Raw genomic sequence first — 21,463 nt, 5'->3', positions numbered from 1 at the left:
TTTATATGGAATAAGGTTTATATGGAATAAGGTTTATATGGAATAAGGTTTATATGGAATAAGCTCACACACATGTGAGTGGCTCAAAGACTTCTTAAGTAATAGATGTTGTTGTAGAGAACGAGTGTTCATCAAAGACAAGGGTATCACCAAGAGAGCCCCACAGTAGTGAGATAGGACCACTGTTGTTCTCTGTATATGTAAATGATTTGTTGGACAGGGTGGGCACCAATCTGCAGTAGCTTCCTAATGATGCTGTGGTGTACAGCACTGAGTGACTGTAGGAAAATACAAGATGACTTAGACAAAATTTTGAGTTGGTGTGATAAATGGCAGCTAGCTCTAAATGTGGAAAAATGTAAGTTAATGTGGATGACTATGAAGGACAAAACTGTAATGTTTGGATACAGCATTAGTAGTGTCCTCCTTGACACAGTCAAGTCTTTCAAATATCTGGGCATAACGTTGCAAAGTGACACGAAGTGGAACGAACATGTGGAACTGTAGTAGATAAGGCAAATAGTCAACTTCGGTTTATTGGGAGAATTTTAGGAAAGGAGACCACATATAGGACACTGGTGTGGCCTATTCTTGAGTACTGCTGGAGTGTTTGGGATTCATACCAGGTCATATTGAGGGAAGACATTGAGGCAATTCAGATGTGGGCAGCTAGTTTTGTTAGCAGTTCGTTGGAACAACACGTAAGTGTTATGGAGATGCCTCTGGAACTCAAATGGGAATCCCTGGAGGAAAGGCAATGTTCTTTTTGAGAAACACTGTTGAGAAAATGTAGAGAACCAACATTTGAAGTTGATTGCCAAACGATTCAGCTGCCACCAACATACATTGCGCTTAAGGACCATGAAGATAAATATGAGAAATTATCAGTCAAATAGAGGCCTATAGAACTTTGTCTGACAGCTTTATGGTGAATGTGGAAAATAGATTTGACCTGTTGCTTCAGTTAGAAGCTGGTGAGCCTCAAGCAGTTGCAGGTGTAGACAGGGCACAACAAACTTTCAGCAGCAGATTGAAAAGTAAGAATGTAGGGAAATCAGAAAAGAGAAAGAAAGTATTGTTGTTAGGTAGTTCCCATGGAAGAGGTGTTGGCCAACTCTTGCAGGATGAACTAGGATCAGAATACCAGGTCACCAATTTTTTTAAACCTAGTGCTGGTCTGGAGCAGGTGACAGAGGATTTAGGATCACTTTGCAAAGATTTCACTAAGGAAGACACCGTGGTTATAGTGGGTGGGGCAGGTAACAGTATTGACAGAAATCCTGGGTACAGTATAGAGTGTGACCTGGCGAAGATTGCATCAGCATCGAAGCATACTAGTGTTGAGTTTGTATCTGTTCTTGGGCGCCATGACCGACCTCATTTGAACTCTTCTGTCAAGAGAGTTAATTTGGAGCTGGAACGGCTGCTCATGTCGGGTGCGGGGTCACACATTGGTGTGGTTCATGTTGATTCTCTCAGTAGGTGGGATTATACTAGGCATGGCCTTCACCTCAACAGGAAGGGGAAGGGTAAATTGGCTGGGGAAATAGCAGGAAAGTTAAAGGGGGGAGGCACTGTCATGAGTGGTAAAATACCAGTGGTTATAGGATTCAGAAAAGACCCTTTTTTAGGGTAGGGAGGACAGAAAGAAAGCAAATTTTAAGAGAGGTTAGAACTGAGACAAACCTTCAGTTTGAAAAAGAAATCAAAAAACATAATTCCAGCTTATTACATCAGCATAAACAGCCATTGGTTAAGAATTTTCAACTGTCAGCAGATATTTTAACTCCACCCAATTTTAACTCAGACAATGTGAAATGTCAGCTATCTTTATTGCATCAAAATATTCGAGGACTGAGAAATAAAATTAATGAATTAACTATATGCATAGATGAATTAGAGTCTTCAAACCCAGCTGACATAATCTGCCTCTCTGAACATCATGTGACCACTGGTATAGAACTTTTAAGTGTTACAGGGTTTAGGTTAGCATCTCACTTTTGTAGATCAGAAATGGAGAAAGGAGGAGTTGCCACATTCATCAGGAACTGTCATAAATTTAAGAACATAGACATTCATAAATTTTGCCTAGAACAGCATATGGAAGCATGTGCAACAGAATTAGATTTTCACAAAAAATCTTTCATAATATTAAGTGTATATCGAGCACCTGCAGGTAACTTTAATCTGTTTGTAAACCACCTTGAAGCTGTACTGGCCCATTTAATAACCAAAAACAAAGAAATAGTGGTTGCTGGTGATTTCAATGTAGATTTCCTTAAAGACTCTCCGAATAAGAACTTATTTGAGTTAGTAACACTATCATTCAACTTAATTCCCACAGTAAAGTTCCCCACTAGGATAGCCACTTCCTCACAAACAGCCATTGATAATATCTTTATAGAAAAGTCCAATGAACAAAATTATATTACAAAACCAATAGCCAATGGCCTCTCAGACCATGACATGCAGTTTCTTCTGTTAAATGTTAATACTGAACAGGATATAAAATCTGTTAAATCTGAGCTCAAGAGGGTAATCAGTAAGCCAAAAATTGATTATTTTAGGACACTCCTCAGAGACATTCACTGGACTGATGTTTACAGTGCTCATGGCATGAATGAAAAATATAACATTTTTGCTAATAAAGTGCTTACCTTATTTGAACACTGCTTTCCCCCAAAACTTACCAAGGTTAGAGGAAAATCTACAAAGAAGCCATGGATTACTCGAGGAATAAGGGTATCTTGTAAAACAAAAAGAAAACTGTATCTGTCAATCCGAAACATTTCCAATGTTGATGCTATAGCACATTATAAGAAATACTGCAAAATATTAAAGACTGTAATATGGATGTCAAAGCAAATATATTACAAGGAAAAGATAGTCATATCAGATAACAAAATAAAGACAATATGGGATATAGTGAAGGAGGAGACCGGTAGGACCAGACATGAAGAGGAACAAATAGCATTAAGAGTAAATGATACATTGGTGACAGATGTGTATAGTGCTGCAGAACTTTTTAACAAACATTTTATAACTGTTACTGAAAAGATGGGGTTGTCAGGTTCGGTAGATGCTGCTATGGATTACCTTAGACCAGACATTTCAACTAATTTCCATAATATGAATTTGACCCTCACTACCCCAACAGAAATAATGTCCATCATAAAATCTTTAAAATCAAAAACATCTAGTGGGTATGATGAAATATCAACAAAGTTAATTAAAGAATGTGATTCTGAGCTAAGTAACATATTAAGCTATCTGTGTAACCAGTCGTTTATCAGTGGAATATTTCCTGAATGGCTGAAATATGCTGAAGTTAAGCCACTGTTTAAGAAGGGAGATAAAGAAATAGCATCAAATTTCCGTCCAATTTCACTGTTACCAGCATTCTCAAAAATTTTCGAAAAAGTAATGTACCGTCGTCTTTATAACGATCTTATCTCAAATAACATACTGTCAAAGTCACAGTTTGGATTTCTAAAAGGTTCTGATATTGAGAAGGCTATCTTCACTTACAGTGAAAATGTGCTTAATTCATTAGACAAAAAATTGCAGGCAACTGGTATATTTTGTGATCTATCAAAGGCATTTGACTGTGTAAATCACAATATCCTTTCAAGTAAACTAGAATATTATAGTGTAACAGGAAATGCTGCAAAATGGTTCAAATCTTATATCTCTGGCAGGAAACAAAGGGTGTTATTAGGAAAGAGCTTGATACATGTCTATCAGGCATCATCCAACTGGGAACTAATTACATGTGGGGTCCCACAAGGTTCCATTTTGGGGCCCTTACTTTTTCTTGTGTATATCAATGACCTTTCATCAGTAACATTACCAGATGCCAAGTTTGTTTTGTTTGCCGATGATACAAACATTGCAATAAATAGCAAATCAAGTGTAGTCTTAGAAAGATCAGCCAATAAAATATTTGTGGACATTAATCACTGGTTCCTAGCCAATTCTTTGTCACTAAACTTTGAAAAAACACACTACATGCAGTTCAGAACTTGTAAGGGGTGTCCCAAGAGTATATGTCTAACATGTGATGACAAGAAGATAGAAGAAGTGGACAGTGTTAAATTCTTGGGATTACAGCTTGATAATAAATTCAATTGGGAGGAGCACACCACAGAACTGCTGAAGCGTCTTAACAAATCTCTGTTTGCAATGCGAATTTTGTCAGACGTAGGGGATATAAAAATGAAAAAGCTGGCATACTATGCTTACTTTCATTCCATAATGTCATATGGGATTATTTTTTGGGGTAATTCATCAAGCCAAGCTAAAGTTTTCCGGGCACAAAAACGTGCAGTAAGAATTATATGTGGTGTGAACTCAAGAACATCCTGCAGAAGCCTGTTTAGGGAACTAGGGATACTAACTACAGCTTCCCAGTATATTTATTCCTTAATGAAATTTGTCATTAAAAATATATCACTTTTTCAAACCAACAGCTCAATTCATGGAATCAATACTAGAAATAAGAATAATCTTCACAAGAATTTAAAGTCACTTAGTCTTATACAAAAAGGTGTGCATTATTCAGGAACACACATTTTCAATAACTTGCCAGCAGCCATAAAAAGCTTAACAACCAATGAAATTCAGTTTAAGAGAAGCCTAAAGGATTTATTGGTGGCCAACTCCTTCTACTCCATTGATGAATTTCTTAGTAAAACCAACTGATTTGTATATAAGTACAACATAACTTCTGCACAATTTCAGTGCAGTAATGTGTTCACTGAAAATTTGTGTGTGTGTGTGTGTGTGTGTGTGTGTAAGTATAATCTAACTTCTGCACCATTTCAGTGCAGTAATGTGTTCATTGTAAATAAGTATTACAGTAGTTGTATTACATGTTTATTACCTTATAAATAAATAAAAAACGTTTTTTATTTTAAATTCAGTGCATTAGTATTTGTAAAATGACTCTTAGTGTTCATTAAAAATGACGATCATTCCACTTGGGACCTGTGGAATGGTACATTAGCTTATTTGTTTTAGTTGTAAATATTTGTCATGTATTGTTGTTTTTCTGACATGTTCCACATCCAGGAGGACCTCCTCACTACGGATCAATTGGAATGAAAGTAAATCTAATCTAATCTAATCTAATAGATAGTTGTTTTTCCCTTGCTCTATTTGTGAGAGGAGCAGGAAAGGAAATGACAAGTAGTGGCATAGGGTTCCCTCTGCCATGTACTGTACAGTGGCTTACAGAGTATCTATGTAGATGTATATGTAGAAACAATAGGGACTTGGATGCTTCTCTAATGGACACCTAAATTAACATCAAAGCTTTTTCATACACGTGCAGGACTTTTGACACAAGTTTGGACATGGTTTTACATGTCCATGATAAGTTGTGTTTAGTACCTGGAGACATATTATTCACATAGAGCTTGCCATTGTATTGTTTGTGGTACTAGTTCAAAACCTTTTCTTGGTATACAAAAACCAACCAAAGATTTTGCATGTTTTCTTGAGATTTTTAGGTCACTAGCCTCTCTCTCTCTCTCTCTCTCTCTCTCTCTCTCTCTCTCTCTCTCTCTCACACACACACACACACACACACACACACACACACACACACAGTAGTGCCCCAGCTTCATATGGGCAGTACTGAGCATCTTCTTTCCTTCACACAAATATCTGAAAATATCATGCTGACCATGCTGCACTGAACACATTTTGCTCCTTGTCAGTACATCAGTTGAAGCAGGTTGACTGGGGCCATACTGTGCCAAGCAGAGCAGAGTCCTACACATCACTAAATGGCAATGCCATCATTTTAACAGTGGTGATGTTCATCATAGTTCAACCAATTTACACAAAATATTTATAAATTGTATACCTTACTCATGAGTCAGTAGTTCCAGAGATTAGCTTCAGCATAGAGACAGAACCACAACAAAAGCTGAAGTCATCTGTTGTGGTTTTGTCTATGTGTTGAAGCTAATCTATATACATAGTCTCTATTCATGGGTGTATTAATTATAGAGATAACAGCATCAACTTTGCTTTTTCAAATGGTAATTTCCGCTGCTCATATTATATCTCTAAAAAGATACAACTTCAATGGCATTTCAGTCTTCTGAATCAGATTCATAGTTGTGGAGTCATTGAAATATTTAGAACTTAGAGTTTACCTGTTTTGAACAGGAAAACAATTGCTGTCTTATGGATAAGTTTACATTATCATGCAGAACTATCACATCAGGCTGGGGCACTCCAGATAGGTGCAGCTAAGAGTGTAGTGGAGAAAAGTTTCATCTAAAACTGGTACTAATCATACGTGGCTACATGTGTTCAGACCAACATACCATTCAAAAGGCAAAGGACATGGCATATAAGGATGATTGGCCAATTAACTTCAGTAACAGTTATGATTTTTATTAATTGATGAAAAGCCTTTCCAGCTGCTAATAAGAACTTTATTAAGTCCAAAATCAGTTTTGGCCTCCATATCAGGCCATTTTCAGAGCCACATGAAAATGGCCTGATATGGAGGCTGAACCCAGTCATGGATGTATTTAAGATCTTATTAGCAACTGGAGTGGCTTTTAAGTATAATATGTAAAAGTGTTGAACTGAGAAACAATCACTGAGAAGTATCCTGCCAATCATAAAGGTTACTGCTAGTTTTCTTGTTGGCTATAGCTATTTAGTGTCTTTATTTGAGACACAGTTTTATAGAAATAAGACTGTTTTGAATGGACAATAAGGGAATCTCTAACACTGTTTTAATAGTGATTTCTATAGATAATTAAAGTGTGATCTGGAATGTACACACAGTGAGAATATAAAAATACAACACCCTGTGTTGCAGTCAGTGGCGCCTCATGAGAATACATTCTGAGAATTCACAAATTTTTAGATGCAGATAAATTCGAGAGTGTGAAATTAATAACATCTGCTGTATAACAGTTATGCTTATCAACAAATTTATACAAGTACAGGCACTGCCTATAATTATAACAATAATGAAATTAATAATAATAATAGTAATAACAGTGGTAATAAGATGCATAACTTATCTGACAAAAGAAAGAATTTTTTTGTGGAATTTTGTTGTTTTGTAAATAATTAATTGCAGTTCAGGGCAATTAGAGAATAATGTGTAAACTTTCGCAACTCTCCATTTCACATTTTTGTGTAAGTGGGAGTTTTCATGCTTTTCCATTTTTTTGGACAAATGTACAAAACCTCTAAGAGATGTACTAGTTCACAAATTTACTTCTGGACTGAATATCAGATATCCTTACGCTGCACCCACACCACAACTTGTGCTAATTGTACACTTCATAGTTAAATGTTTGCTTGTAGTCATTTTTATTCGATTTCATCACTCTCTCAATCAAAGCATCTGTTCTCAGAGGCCATAGTTTTTTTGTGGCTAACTTTTGCCAGTAATTTACTTTTCTCTTTCCAGAATGAGATTTTCACTCTGCAGTGGAGTGTGCACTGAAATGAAATTTCCTGGCAGATTAAAGCTGCGTGCTGGACTGAGACTTGAACTCAGAACCTTCACCTATTGTGGGCAACTGCTCTACCAACTGAGCTACCCAAGCACAACTCATGATCCATTCTCACAGCTTTAGCATTTAAAATGAATTCAATGTAGTTCATGTTTACACTGCACACAAAAGCCAATTCCCACACAGTAAACAACTAACTCCAAACACAAAGTGCCATTTGTGGAAATGATTAAACTTAAGTAGTAATGTCTACCAACAAAGGTCACTTGACTAGAATACAAATAGGGCACTGAGATCCATAAGGGCGTCAAGTAAGCCGCCATCAATCCCAAATTTAAGTGAATATCAGAGAAAATAGTGATACAGCTTTTTGTGAATTTTCATATATGCGATGTTGGCATATAGCACAGATAAACCTGACTCACCATAAGATTAAACAGCTTTCAGAAGCATGAATAAGTGCTACAGTCTCACAATTGATGGTGATATGCTTTAAGCCCTTACAGTTCTGGATTACTGTATGATGGAATTCATAACTTAATCATTCAGAAACCCACAAAACAGGTTTACTGTGAGTACAACTTTAACGAATATGGATGTCCAATCTAATTTTATTACAGTATATAGTGAGTGAATTAGCATATCTGAGGAGTGTGCTATCATCTAGCAGGATTTATGCCAAGTGAACGGGGATCAAAGTCTGCTGCAGTGTGCTACCACCTGGTGGCACTAACGTAAAATCCTAGTTGAGCAGCAAGGACTAGCAGTGCACATCATAAATCTTGCATGTTGTTTATCAATTCCATATGTATTTGGCCCATAAGGCAATTACATCATGCAAGTTGTGCATGAGCAAAAGCTCCTTAAAATGTGCACAACAGAAGGTGTGCTCAGGACCCTGTTGCCAAGTTTCACAGAGGCTAGAGGAGCAGTAGCATGGTAGATTTAAGTGCCGTATCTTTCAAATTGCAACATCTATGTTACATTCGACAGAATTCAAAGAAAAATAACCACTAAATCTGCAAAGTGTTGGAAGTTATGGTGTTTACTCGCTCATGTGCTTTTACACAGCAGCTGCTACTGGTAGCAGTCACATTTTGCTCTAACTACAAAAGCATTTAGTGACACATATTGAGTTGTGGCACAACACGATGTGGTGTGGCATGACTCAAGCAATGATGTGTGGGCAGTGTGGACTACTGGCACGTGGCACACACATCGAAGCAACACAGACCCAGTGGCAGCTACTGGCAGCAACAGTGGTGCAGCATGGTATAGCCTCCTGGCATTGAACTCTGACCCTCAGCAACAGTGTCAGTGGGTCAGGCAGCATGCTGGGTGGCAGCAGGCAGCCACCAGGGCAGTAGGTGGGCCACAGCTGCTTGTCATCGGTGAGTTGGTATAGGCCCACAAAGTGTGGCACATGTGGCTACAGCATGTGGGCTGTGTGGCGGCAAACAGCATTCCCCATGGCACAGACAGTTTGCCCGGTGGACCAGGCAGGCAGCGCGGCTAACAAGCTAACAGCCATGCAGTGACAAATGGGCAACATCTGTGGGCAGCACTCAGATGACAGGATGATGCCTCTGGGTGGCGACATACCATGATGGCCCTAGACAGCACAACCTAGTGCTTGACAAGGCTGTGGAAGCAGCACAGGCTCAACAAGATTTGCATTTCATGTGTGTGTGACAGCTTGGTGTTGGAGTCCCAAACAGTGATGTTGCACAGTGACAGGAAGGTTTCAGGCAGTGCCAAATCATTATGACAGTTAAATGGGGCAGGCTAATGTTGTGGCTCTGTGAACTTGTGGCTGTGCTGCCTGGTGGGTGGACAGGCAGTGAGCTGGACTCTGCACCAGGTGTGTTCCAATGTGCCAAATCAGAGTACCCCAGACAACATGGCAAGGCACAGCTGCTGCTCCCTGCCCATCTGGATTAACGATGGCAGCTCTTTATAACTTGCCACACTGTCTTGAATGTGAACCAAACTTTTGTGGTCCCTCTTCAGACTGAATGGTGGGTAACTCAAACTTCTGACATCAAATATGCAAGCATAAAAGAAAAGGGAAGTGTCAGAAGGGAGGTGACTTGAAATTAAAGTGTTAAATTAGTTGGAACTTTAGTGTCTTCTGAAATTATGGTGGACAGAATGTCTCACCTTGGCTGTGAGTGAAGGCCAACTCTCAGTCTAGTTGTGATATGAATAATATAAAAGGAAGGGGGCGAGTGAGAGGAGGCAGTTCACATTCATGTGACTAGTGGCTGGTACCAGTAAATGGGGCCAGGGACAGACTGTGGGAGGCTGACTAAAAGCCAAAGTGTCTATGCTGCAACCTGCCCTGCAAGATGCTCCAGCATCTACAAATTTGACTCATCTCCCATGTCACCTATTGGTCGTCTGGATAGAGCATGTAGCTAGTTTTGTCAGCAAGCAGAAATGGTGGCATGATGTTAAATTATTGACTGGCATGATACTGATGCTTACATTTTGCACTAGACACATGTACTACTGTGAGAGCTCACATTGTGGAAATGTTTCAAAGGTATAGCTGGTACCTTTGAAATAAATGTCTTTTAAGAGGTTCCCTAAAACAATCCCAACTGGCTGACATCCTGTACAATTTATTTGTTTTCTTTTTTTACAGATGCACAGTTAATATTGTATCTGTCATTACTTTTGTTTGTTTTTCTGATGCTGAACAGTGACAGAGGCAAGTCTATGAATGCTATTCACTACGAAAGTTCAGTGTCACTATCTTGGCCATAGGATTACCCCATAAGGTCAGTCAGCCTGTACTATCATCAATTGTTCTTGATAATGCTCTCTATGATTGTGTTGTTGCTGACAAGACACTGTCCATAAGGAAAGTGTAAGGAGATAACTGATTAGCTTCAGTGTCGCAACATTGAAGTAAGTGATGATCTTAAAAAGTTGGAGCTTATAGAACTAATACTTCTTCATAAACCACAGTTCCCTGGATATGAAATTGACAAGCTACCAAAACATATGGGCATAAAGTCATTAGTCTGTCACCTAATCACTGCCATTTCAACCCAACAGAACTGGTGTGGTCCCAAACTGAAGGTCACATTGTCAGCAATAATTTTAAAAACTGCAGTCAAACCACTGGATAATGAAGCTGTTAGGAAAGTTGTCTCTGAAGTCTGGAAGAAATTCTTCAGTCATATATCATGAATCATGGAAAATTAATGGATGAATGACGCTATTTCAAAAAATTCAGTGCATGATATAATCATTTTGTTACATAGCAACAATGACAGTGACAGCTCAGACAGCTGGGACAGGGAAGAGAGTAATGTCGCTAGAGTTTTTCTATTGCCATCACATAAAAGATGTACCGGTGGATTCAGCTGAATGTCTGGAGTGTGCAGTTTAAGTATCTGGATGGCCTGATTATATTATTGTAATGACATGATTATTTTGAATATCAGCCAGCTACACAGCCCTTTAAATGGTTTTTATTTTATAAATCACTCACAATGAGCCCATTTTGGCATACTGCCATCATCAGGTGCTCTTGTATGTAATATTGTTGCTGCCATGTCCTGTCTTTTTGTAGAACTATTAGTTTCTCCTCAGATGTATGCTGGAGACATCTATCTGACTTTAGTTAATTTTTATGTATGCTATTTTTCTCTTGACAGTTTGGATGACAGTGGATCAGTGATATTACATGTCATCCAAGCTGCCAAGAGAAAAACAGCATACACAAAAACCGACTAAAGTTAGATATACACTCCTGGAAATTGAAATAAGAACACCGTGAATTCATTGTCCCAGGAAGGGGAAACTTTATTGACACATTCCTGGGGTCAGATACATCACATGATCACACTGACAGAACCACAGGCACATAGACACAGGCAACAGAGCATGCACAATGTCGGCACTAGTACAGTGTATATCCACCTTTCGCAGCAATGCAGGCTCCTATTCTCCCATGGAGACGATCGTAGAGATGCTGGATGTAGTCCTGTGGAACGGCTTGCCATGCCATTTCCACCTGGCGCCTCAGTTGGACCAGCGTTCGTGCTGGACGTGCAGACCGCGTGAGACGACGCTTCATCCAGTCCCAAACATGCTCAATGGGGGACAGATCCGGAGATCTTGCTGGCCAGGGTAGTTGACTTACACCTTCTAGAGCACGTTGGGTGGCACGGGATACATGCGGACGTGCATTGTCCTGTTGGAACAGCAAGTTCCCTTGCCGGTCTAGGAATGGTAGAACGATGGGTTCGATGACGGTTTGGATGTACCGTGCACTATTCAGTGTCCCCTCGACGATCACCAGTGGTGTACGGCCAGTGTAGGAGATCACTCCCCACACCATGATGCCGGGTGTTGGCCCTGTGTGCCTCGGTCGTATGCAGTCCTGATTATGGCGCTCACCTGCACGGCGCCAAACACGCATACGACCATCATTGGCACCAAGGCAGAAGCGACTCTCATCGCTGAAGACGACACATCTCCATTCGTCCCTCCATTCACGCCTGTCGCGACACCACTGGAGGCGGGCTGCACGATGTTGGGGCGTGAGCGGAAGACGGCCTAACGGTGTGCGGGACCGTAGCCCAGCTTCATGGAGACGACTGCGAATGGTCCTCGCCGATACCCCAGGAGCAACAGTGTCCCTAATTTGCTGGGAAGTGGCGGTGCGGTCCCCTACGGCACTGCGTAGGATCCTACGGTCTTGGCGTGCATCCGTGCGTCGCTGCGGTCCGGTCCCAGGTCGACGGGCACATGCACCTTCCGCCGACCACTGGCGACAACATCGATGTACTGTGGAGACCTCACGCCCCACGTGTTGAGCAATTCGGCGGTACGTCCACCCAGCCTCCCGCATGCCCATTATACGCCCTCGCTCAAAGTCTGTCAACTGCACATACGGTTCACGTCCACGCTGTCGCGGCATGCTACCAGTGATAAAGACTGCGATGGAGCTCCGTATGCCACGGCAAACTGGCTGACACTGACAGCGGCGGTGCACAAATGCTGCGCAGCTAGCGCCATTCGACGGCCAACACCGCGGTTCCTGGTGTGTCCGCTGTGCCGTGCATGTGATCATTGCTTGTACAGCCCTCTCGCAGTGTCCGGAGCAAGTATGGTGGATCTGACACACCGATGTCAATGTGTTCTTTTTTCCATTTCCAGGAGTGTATGTCTCCAGCATACATCTAAGGAGAAACTCATAATTCTACAAAAAGACAGTTCATGGAAGCAATGCTATTACGTGCACGAGCACCTGATCATGGCAGTATGCCAAAATGTGCTCATTGTGAGTGATTTATAAAATGAAAATCATTTAAAGAGTAGTGTAGCTGGCTGATATTCATAATAATCATGTCATTAGAAGACATGTTTTGCACTGCAGGCATCAAGGAACAAAAGTTATAATACTGTAAGTTTTGAGTAGTAACAGGTAGGGGCTATTATCTGCAACTAAGGTTGCATGAAGGTCATCCCAGGATTCAGTCTTTATTACACAAAATAAATCTCACTCACTTTTTGCACTATAATTATTGCAAAACTGAGGTAGTGTCTTTTATATTGTTAATCATCTTTCTTCCAAACCAAAAATATAAGTTTCTTAACAATGATTAACAAACACAATCTGTTTTTTATGTTAAGTATAACTATAATGCCTTGTCAGAAAACATGGTAACAGGTTAATTATAAACCTAATGAAGCCAAACAGTCGATAGCTAAGTATTTGTCACACAAGCACAGCATGATGAGTGATATTTGATTCAAATTATCTTGTATTAGAGGTTTCTGGCAGAAGTATCATTTTGAGTAGATGGAAATACAATTTACTAATTAAGATTTTGTTTCCATCATTTATTCATTCAGTAATAAAAATGTTTACTGCATGTCAAAAACTCAGTAGCATTGCCAAGAAATGTCTTTTATTAAACTATCCTTATATTGTCTTAATAATTTTCTGCAGTAAATAAAACAAAAATGTAAACTTAGTGCAGCTCTCCCAAAACACACTGGTGCCAGTTCCATCTTTGTACATTGAATAATTTGTGAGCTTCGGCAGTTTGAATGAAATGTAAAATATGCATGTGTTTCATGTGTGATTTGGCAACTCTCCTCCAAACCCCTATGTGCTTCTGTCAAAGTGTGTATCCTAAAGTAATTTTCAACAGGCAATAGTTGTTATTGCATCAAGGAATAAAGTTTACAAAGAGATCTCATTTATCAATGACTACTCATATAGTAAAGACATCTTACATAGACAGCAGCAGTTAAGGTCTTCACTCCTGCATATCAGACTTCATCAATGCAGACAATTCTATTTGAAGACATAATTCAGTACTTGACTAAAAGAAGGGATCGCTTGGTAGGACATATTCTGAGGCATCAAGGGATCACCAATTTAGTATTGGAGGGCAGCGTGGAGGGTAAAAATCATAGAGGGAGACCAAGAGATGAATATACTAAACAGATTCAGAAGGATGTAGGTTGCAGTAGGTACTGGGGGATGAAGAAGCTTGCACAGGATAGAGTAGCATGGAGGGCTGCATCAAACCAGTCTCTGGACTGAAGACCACAACAACAATACAATAACATGTATAACAATATTTGTTGCAAATGTAGGTGCTGACAATATGTTGAATATTACATTCTTTTTAGTACCAGTAACTCAAATACAAAATCTGTTTACCCTTAATTTATTATAAACTTCCATTATCATCTAAGAACATTAACTAGAGTACAGGAAAGTAATCCTGAAAAATAACAGAAACAAATATATAGCCTATTCAATAAAAATTTTCTGGGTTTGTGACAGCATTGTTAATATATACATTGGCAATGCGGTCACAAACCCAGAAAATTTTTATTGAATGTGACAGTGACTGTAGGAGCCTATGTTTATAAATGTGTAACACATTTAAGTTTCTTGACCTTTATTTTTTAAATTCCTTGAATGTTGCAGGACAGATGCACTGATCCAAAAAACCATGAGAAGAAAGTTTGACAGCTGCACTGTTCTAATTATAGCTCACAGACTTCACACAGTGATAGATGCAGATAGAATACTAGTCATGGATGCAGGAAGACTTATGGTGAGTGTCATATGTATCATTCATACTTGTTTTGTGGATAGATTTATGCTTAGAATTAAACAAATGCAACTACTGTAATTATATATTTAGTTAATAAAATACATATTAAATCTGGTAATATAAATTCTTTGGAGTTCTGGAGACATTTAGGCTTTAGTTTAAGGAATTCAAATTTAGGAATTGTGGAAGTTTTCTATCATGTTGTGAATTGGAAGAACTGTGAACAGATATTTTGATTGTGGTGTTACTTTATTTCACTACATTATCCACAGGATATATATATATATATATATATATATATATATATATATATATATATATATATATATATATATATATATATATAGTAACTGGTCAAGATATGATAAGATAATTACTGCTATTATATCTTCACATACATACCCAAATGTCAGTTACTTACGTCTGCACTTCAGTATTCCTTCTTTAGTTGCACATTTGCACATCAACGCACTTGTGAAGTATCTTTTGTGCTTCATATTTCTTTTCTCGATACAAAAACTATTCTTGTTTAAGATAATTTTCAGCACTAATACCAAGCCTGCTCAGCTAGCAGCATGGTGTAACGTTCTGCATCCCACGTGGGAAGGTGAGCTGGTCCCTGGTACAAATCTGCCCGGCAGATAAGTGCTGAGGTCCGGTGTGCCAGCCAGTCTGTGGATGGTTTTTAAGGTGGTTTTCCATCTGCCTCGGTGAATGTGGGCTGGTTCCTCTTATTCCACCTCAGCTACACTATGTTGGCGATTGATGTACAACACTGTCTCCACATACGCATACACCATAATGACTCTACTATGCAAACATTTGGGACTGCTGTAACCTGTTGTGGGCTTGTGAACCACTCAGGGCTATGACGGAGATGAAGCCTGTCTGTCATTTCTAGGTCCGCGGTTCAATACACACAAAATACACAAACTAATACCAAGCAAAGTGGTACATACTGGACTGGTTCTAATCCATGTCCAGCCATCCAGATTAAGGCTTTCTGTGATTTCCCAAAACCACACCAGGCAAATGCTCCTATTATTTCTTTGAAAGGGTACTGTCAATTTCTATAGTCACACTTGAAGCAGTCTGAGCTTGTGCTTTGTTGCTAATGACCTTGATGTTGATCAGACATTAAATCCCAGTCTTCCTTCCTTTCTGCCTTCAGTACCAATAGTAACACTAAATTTTCAGTCTTTGTAACAGTTTTTTGCCACTCTAATTTAGCAGTGAGAGAGCCTATTTTTAGATTATTTGAAATTGCTGTGTTGTTTCTTTCTTCTTGCATTATGTACATGGACATTTTTACTGTCCACAAGGAACATATAATATTTTACTCTTTCCAAGATATGTGATGCAGAAATACAAGAAAATGAGAATTAATAAATCAAAAGTCTTGAAACTTAGCCCTGTAGTTGTGCATGACTCATTGCTGTGCACTGAGAGAAATGACTCTGTCATGTTGCTTGTATAATTCTTTAGTATCCCCACCAGTGGAATTCGAGATCGATGCAGGTGATCCGGCATGTGTATCACAGTGGAATAGTGCAGAATGCTGCAAAGGAGGGTGTGCGCAAGATGATGCATAGATGGAGTCCCTGACATAGGTGTTTATCTGCTGAACTGGTTGTTCTTACATGAGAATCAACTACTTAGAACCTGGCCCCCACCTTGTGCTGTGCTCTGTTTCCTGTGTGCTTAGTTACTCAATTAATCATGCTGATTGCATTTTATTTGTTCTGTGACCCTCTCTGGGCACTGTTAGGACTTTCTGCTCCCCCATGGATTATTCACACATCAAGTTTTGTTCCCTGTTACTGGGTTCAGCTCCCTGGGCTTGTAGTCAAGTGACTGTCAGCTAGAATAGTAATGTTTCTTCCTAAGAATGATGGTATCATGGAGTTTTCATGCCTGTGCAGATACAAAAGTGGCGATGAGGATGGGACTATGCATGCAATACTTTTCTTTTTCACAGTGTTAATTTGTGGCCACCATGGGCCCAGCATTTTTGTAATATTGGCAGAAACAGTTGCACCTACAGGAGAAGCATCAAGTGCTGCAATAGGAGCTTCTCAAAAGGAAGCAGAATTGCTGTGTATAGAGGTCACTGTGGCAGCAAGCCAGGTGTTTGCAGAGACGCCTTCTTCCCAGCTGCCCCAATGCTGTTCACCGGCTTCTATGAATCTTCAGAAAGATAAGAGCATTACCTGTGTCATTTCTTGCTGCACTGCCAAGTGAGGCATGCCGCTGATCCAGTTGACAGGGCTGCCTTCTTATTGGCCAGCAGTGTAGGGTTGTATGAAATTGTGCAGAATTCCAAGCCCTGTACTGAGACTTTGAGGAACTTTGTCAGCTGTTCACACAGTACTTTGGTTTTCAAACCAATATGATGGTGCCATGGCTACAGTTTAACCAGTACTACAAGCACCCCACAAGCAACCTGCAAGGTCTATCACTCAAGTGTCAGTTCTAGTGTCCCCAGTGTGCTACCCCATATACAGGTTGGGGCATTGGTGTTGTCCTACCCTTCTTTAGCCAAAGTTTCTAAGCTCCACTTATTATAAGAATGTGGAAAGACAACTTACATTGCTAGTAATTAATTCACCATTACCATAAAATATTCTTGGGTTGCAGTGTTTTCCTGTTTATGGTTTCCAGATAATTGACAAAGTACATTCAGTCACTCAAGCGGTCTTTCTGCTCTGCTCCCTGCTTTGCTTCCTTTATGCAAGGTAAACGACTAATCCTGGCTGCTGATGTGTCCTGATATGGTATTGGCACAGTTCTGATGCATTGGAACCCAGATGGAACTAAGTGGCCCGTTATTTACACATCAAACACACTTTCTGCAGCACAACATAACTATTCACAGGTGGAAAAAGATTGCCTGGCTGTCATTTTCAACATAAAAAAATTTCATATTTTTTTTATCGAGCAAAGTTCCTACTCATTACTGACCACAGTCCCCTGGTTTCCTTATTCAGTCCTTGCTCTAAGCTACAGAGGAAGGCCCTCTTTTTCAGTACTTTTCATTATATCATTTTTTGCTGGTCCACCACCCATCACACTATTGTAGATGGTCTATCGTGGTTGCCAGTAGGACCTGATGCAGAGTTTGATCAATAGGAGGCTCTAGTTTTCACATTGTACAGTACCTTGCAGCAGACATTGCTGGATTTTCCTTTGACATCACAGAAGGTTGTGGTGACCACAGCCACCCACTTATTTTTCTGGAAAATTGTTTCAGCAGTCCAGAGGGGGTGGCCTGTGTGCAGTCTTTCAGGAACAGATTCAGTGTAGTGCACATTTTTTCTTCTGTCAGGTGAGGTTGACATTGTCCAGGGCATCCTCGTGCTGGCCAAAAATGAGGAGAACAGTCAAGTGGTCATTCCTCTTGTATTGCACCTTTACATACTCCAGTTAGTGCATGCATTCCGCTGGAGTATGTCCCATATGAAGGTTTTGATGTGGCATCACATACACTCCTAGTGATCGATTGTAATACTGAACATAATGGGTGAGGAGATGTGATCTGTGCAGAGAACCAGGCTGTGCTGATGATGCATTGGTTTTCCTTTGAGCAGTTCTGGAGCACCTTTGTGACAGGTTTCATATTTACTTTGTGGGCCCTTTTTTGGGAAGCATACTACTGTTGGAGCTTGATGCATTCTCAGGTTTCCTGTATGGGCCAAAATGTCATCCACACTGTCAACTGCAACTATTTGTGCATTGTTGGTCATTTTTGCTGTCTAGGGTTCTCCCTGAACCCTCACCCTGACAACAGTTGGCAATTCATGTCATGAGAATTTGCAGATTTTTGCACTCAAAATGTTATCCAGTGTCTGACTACTTCCCCATTTGGCCCAGCTTCCTACTCATGCTGGTAGACTAACCATTGTATTTCCATCTACTCAAAATGATACCTCTGCCAGAAACCTCTAATACAAAATAATTTGAATCAAATATCACTCATCATGCTGTGCTTGTGTGACAAATACTTAGCTGTCGACTGTTTGTCAATCTTCTGCTCTCTGGGAGATGCAGCTGCATCAGTGTTGTCTCCTTCAGTAGTCAATCTACCACCAGGAAACCTTGCGAGCTCTCCGGTTTTCCACTAGAGGTCACAGCATGAAACATGTCAATTTTCACCCATATATGGCCTTTTCAGGGGGTGAGGGATTTAATATACTCACAAGCAGATACTGAGATGGATACAGATGAGCTGGCATGGGTATTGAAGCATAAGAACGCACAGCGCTGTCTCAGAAGGCATGCATGATGCGATGCATGGGCAGAGCCGCTGACCCAGGTGGACCCAAGTGTTTACGTCCTGGTGGCAATAGGCCTAGCCCAGCAGAGGGACATAAACTACTTCAGACTTGGCCTTTGCCATGCTGTTTTCCAGGCAGTTCAAACAGTGCAACCATTGGTTGATATTGTCAGGTGTTCTTATGATGCCAGTTTGCATTCCTTTGTGAAAAGTCATTTGAAATTTCACCATACAGCAATGGCTGCATTCAGGTGATATTATCTTAATATACTGTGTTTACAAAAGGCATTTTGCAGTGTACTTTGACTCCAACAGCATTTTCCATTCTAACACCATTTGTTGATTAACACTTACCACAGTGAAAGGAGATGGCATACATCTGGATGGTTCAATCATTTCTTAAACGCTATAGCTGTTTCCATCATTTCTCTTGAGTTCCATAACCCAACATTTTTTATCACACTCCAAGTATGAATGGCTACACACGGGAATGTAATTTTGATCTTCTTCAGGCTTTTAATTTGACTGAGAGTTACATAATGAATGAAGCTGAAGACTGCAAAATTTAATTTTTATTTTGACCACTAGCAGAAGCACAATTTATACAAAGCTATTCCAGGTCCTCATGAAGGGCATGAGTGGTGAAGTGAAAAAGGAATGACCTCACATCATTTGCACCATTTTCTGCAATGCATTCAGGATAAACACACACACACACACAAAACAAAACAAAAAAACAAAAAAAAAACAAAAAAATGCGTCAAGCAAGAACTGTCATCACTTAGAGTAAACATCAGTGGTTACTATATTTGACACAGATACATTTCTTTGCAAAGTTTATGCAGGTATCCACGTTCTTTTGCCTTTCTTTACCTCCAGTTTATTGAGGGGAGAAATTTCATCAGAATTCTGTTTCTCTGCCCTCTCATAGCCAGATGAGTCACCATTGAGCTGCTCGCTTCTTTCCCCTGAAAAACTGACTTACCTTGTTCTTTCCCCCTACAGCAAAACTTAGAATGCTAATATCTCTGGGCTCATTTGTTCTTTTTTTAAGTTTTAGCCTCTCAACAGATACATATGGTCAGTCTGAAACAACCTGTAGCAACAACTCAGTTTTGAAGTAAAAAAAAAAAAAATACTTACACTTACCTGGTTTTCCCCCTGACACCTCATATGTTGCAGATCTCTTTAGTTTCTTACTGAGTGAGATTTGCCTTTTTCACAGGCATTTACAATTTATTTAAATTTTCATATGGAATTTGGCTTTCATTTTCCTTAATTTTTGTGTTTTTGATAAATAAGCGAAACAAACAACTTCTAGTAAAAGTCCTTAATTAATATCATATTTCATCAGTCTAATTTCTTACTTACATATATTTCAGTTATATCATATGTCTCCCCACCATTGTTATTTGCTCTCATACAGTTTCATGCAACAAGTACTATATTTTTATTATGTGAATTTGCCCATCTAGTTCTGTGCTTTTCTATGTTGACATAATGAGGGTAGGCTTTTTGAGAAATGCGGTTTAGTAGTTTATAATTCACCCTTGGCACATTTTTGAAACTTCTTTCAGTTTCTTATGTTCTTCCTCATTTCCTTTATGCAGACTGTCACAACCACAAACAGCTTTAGTCTGACCTAAAAATAAGTCAGCCACTAATTATGAATAGACCTACTTGTTCACAGTTCTTTTTCTCATTTGTGAACTGTAAATATCTTTGTGATTAGTGCTTTCATAACTTTTATTAACAATTTTTTCAGTGTAAATCTCTCAGTGCTCAAATGTGATTAGCATGTTTTGGTTTCAGAACCTGTGATTCACCTCAATAAATGTTATGGTTGCATTCCACTAACACAGATACTATCAGTTTGAACAAATTCTGATATAGTTTTCTTGTGTTTTATTGTACTAACACCTGTTCAGATATTTATGTAGTGCTTATCCTTTAACAAGTCAGTTTTAAAATTTTCAACTGTAATCATGTCATTCTTCTCATTTTCCTTACAAATCTGTTAATTTTTTAGGAGAATCTTGGGGCCATTAGTGGTTGAATAATTGAACTGAGTACCAGAAAAGAAACATAAGTTCTTTCAAAATACATTGAATTGCATTCAAAATTACTTATATGTGAAGAAGGTTAAACCTTTTTGATAGGACAAAGCATAAGGAAAGATGAAAATGTGTATTGATAAATTATACAGTTAGTATGTGAGCATGAAAAGTGAATGGATAACATTGAGTGGCTAAAATGAATAGAACACTATATCCGTTAAACATGTTTGTGTTTGAGGAATGAAGTATCAACATAAATATAACAAAAAGTAGAATTTCAAATACAATCAGTAAAATGCAATGATATGTGACTGGGAGATAACATAAATAAGAAGCATGTTAAATGCAGTTTATGTATTATCTATTTTTAGAAGCACACCTTATGTGCTTAACTGTTCATCTACATGTGTGTATGCACATCAGGATTAAATCTTGCAAGAACCCTTCAACAACCCAAATACTGAATGCCCTATAAAACAACATCTACTGATGAACTCTTAATTTTGTCGGCTGAGACATTTAGTAAATAAATGTTGAAAAAAC

At 39.3% G+C, this 21,463-nt stretch overlaps 1 protein-coding gene across 2 annotated transcripts in view; it reads left to right on the top strand.

Moving 5' to 3' along the window:
* Positions 1–21,463, top strand: part of LOC124721475 (ATP-binding cassette sub-family C member 4-like) — a 275,591-nt gene that overhangs the window by 242,231 nt on the left and 11,897 nt on the right. For both annotated transcript variants that reach the window (XM_047246470.1, XM_047246469.1), the window contains exon 23: positions 14,461–14,590. In XM_047246470.1, coding sequence (XP_047102426.1) covers positions 14,461–14,590 — 130 coding nt within the window. The remainder of the gene's footprint in view (positions 1–14,460; positions 14,591–21,463) is intronic.

Source organism: Schistocerca piceifrons, chromosome X (genome assembly GCF_021461385.2).
Source record: "Schistocerca piceifrons isolate TAMUIC-IGC-003096 chromosome X, iqSchPice1.1, whole genome shotgun sequence".
Taxonomy (NCBI): domain Eukaryota; kingdom Metazoa; phylum Arthropoda; class Insecta; order Orthoptera; family Acrididae; genus Schistocerca; species Schistocerca piceifrons.
This window is presented reverse-complemented; position numbering and strand designations above follow the sequence as displayed.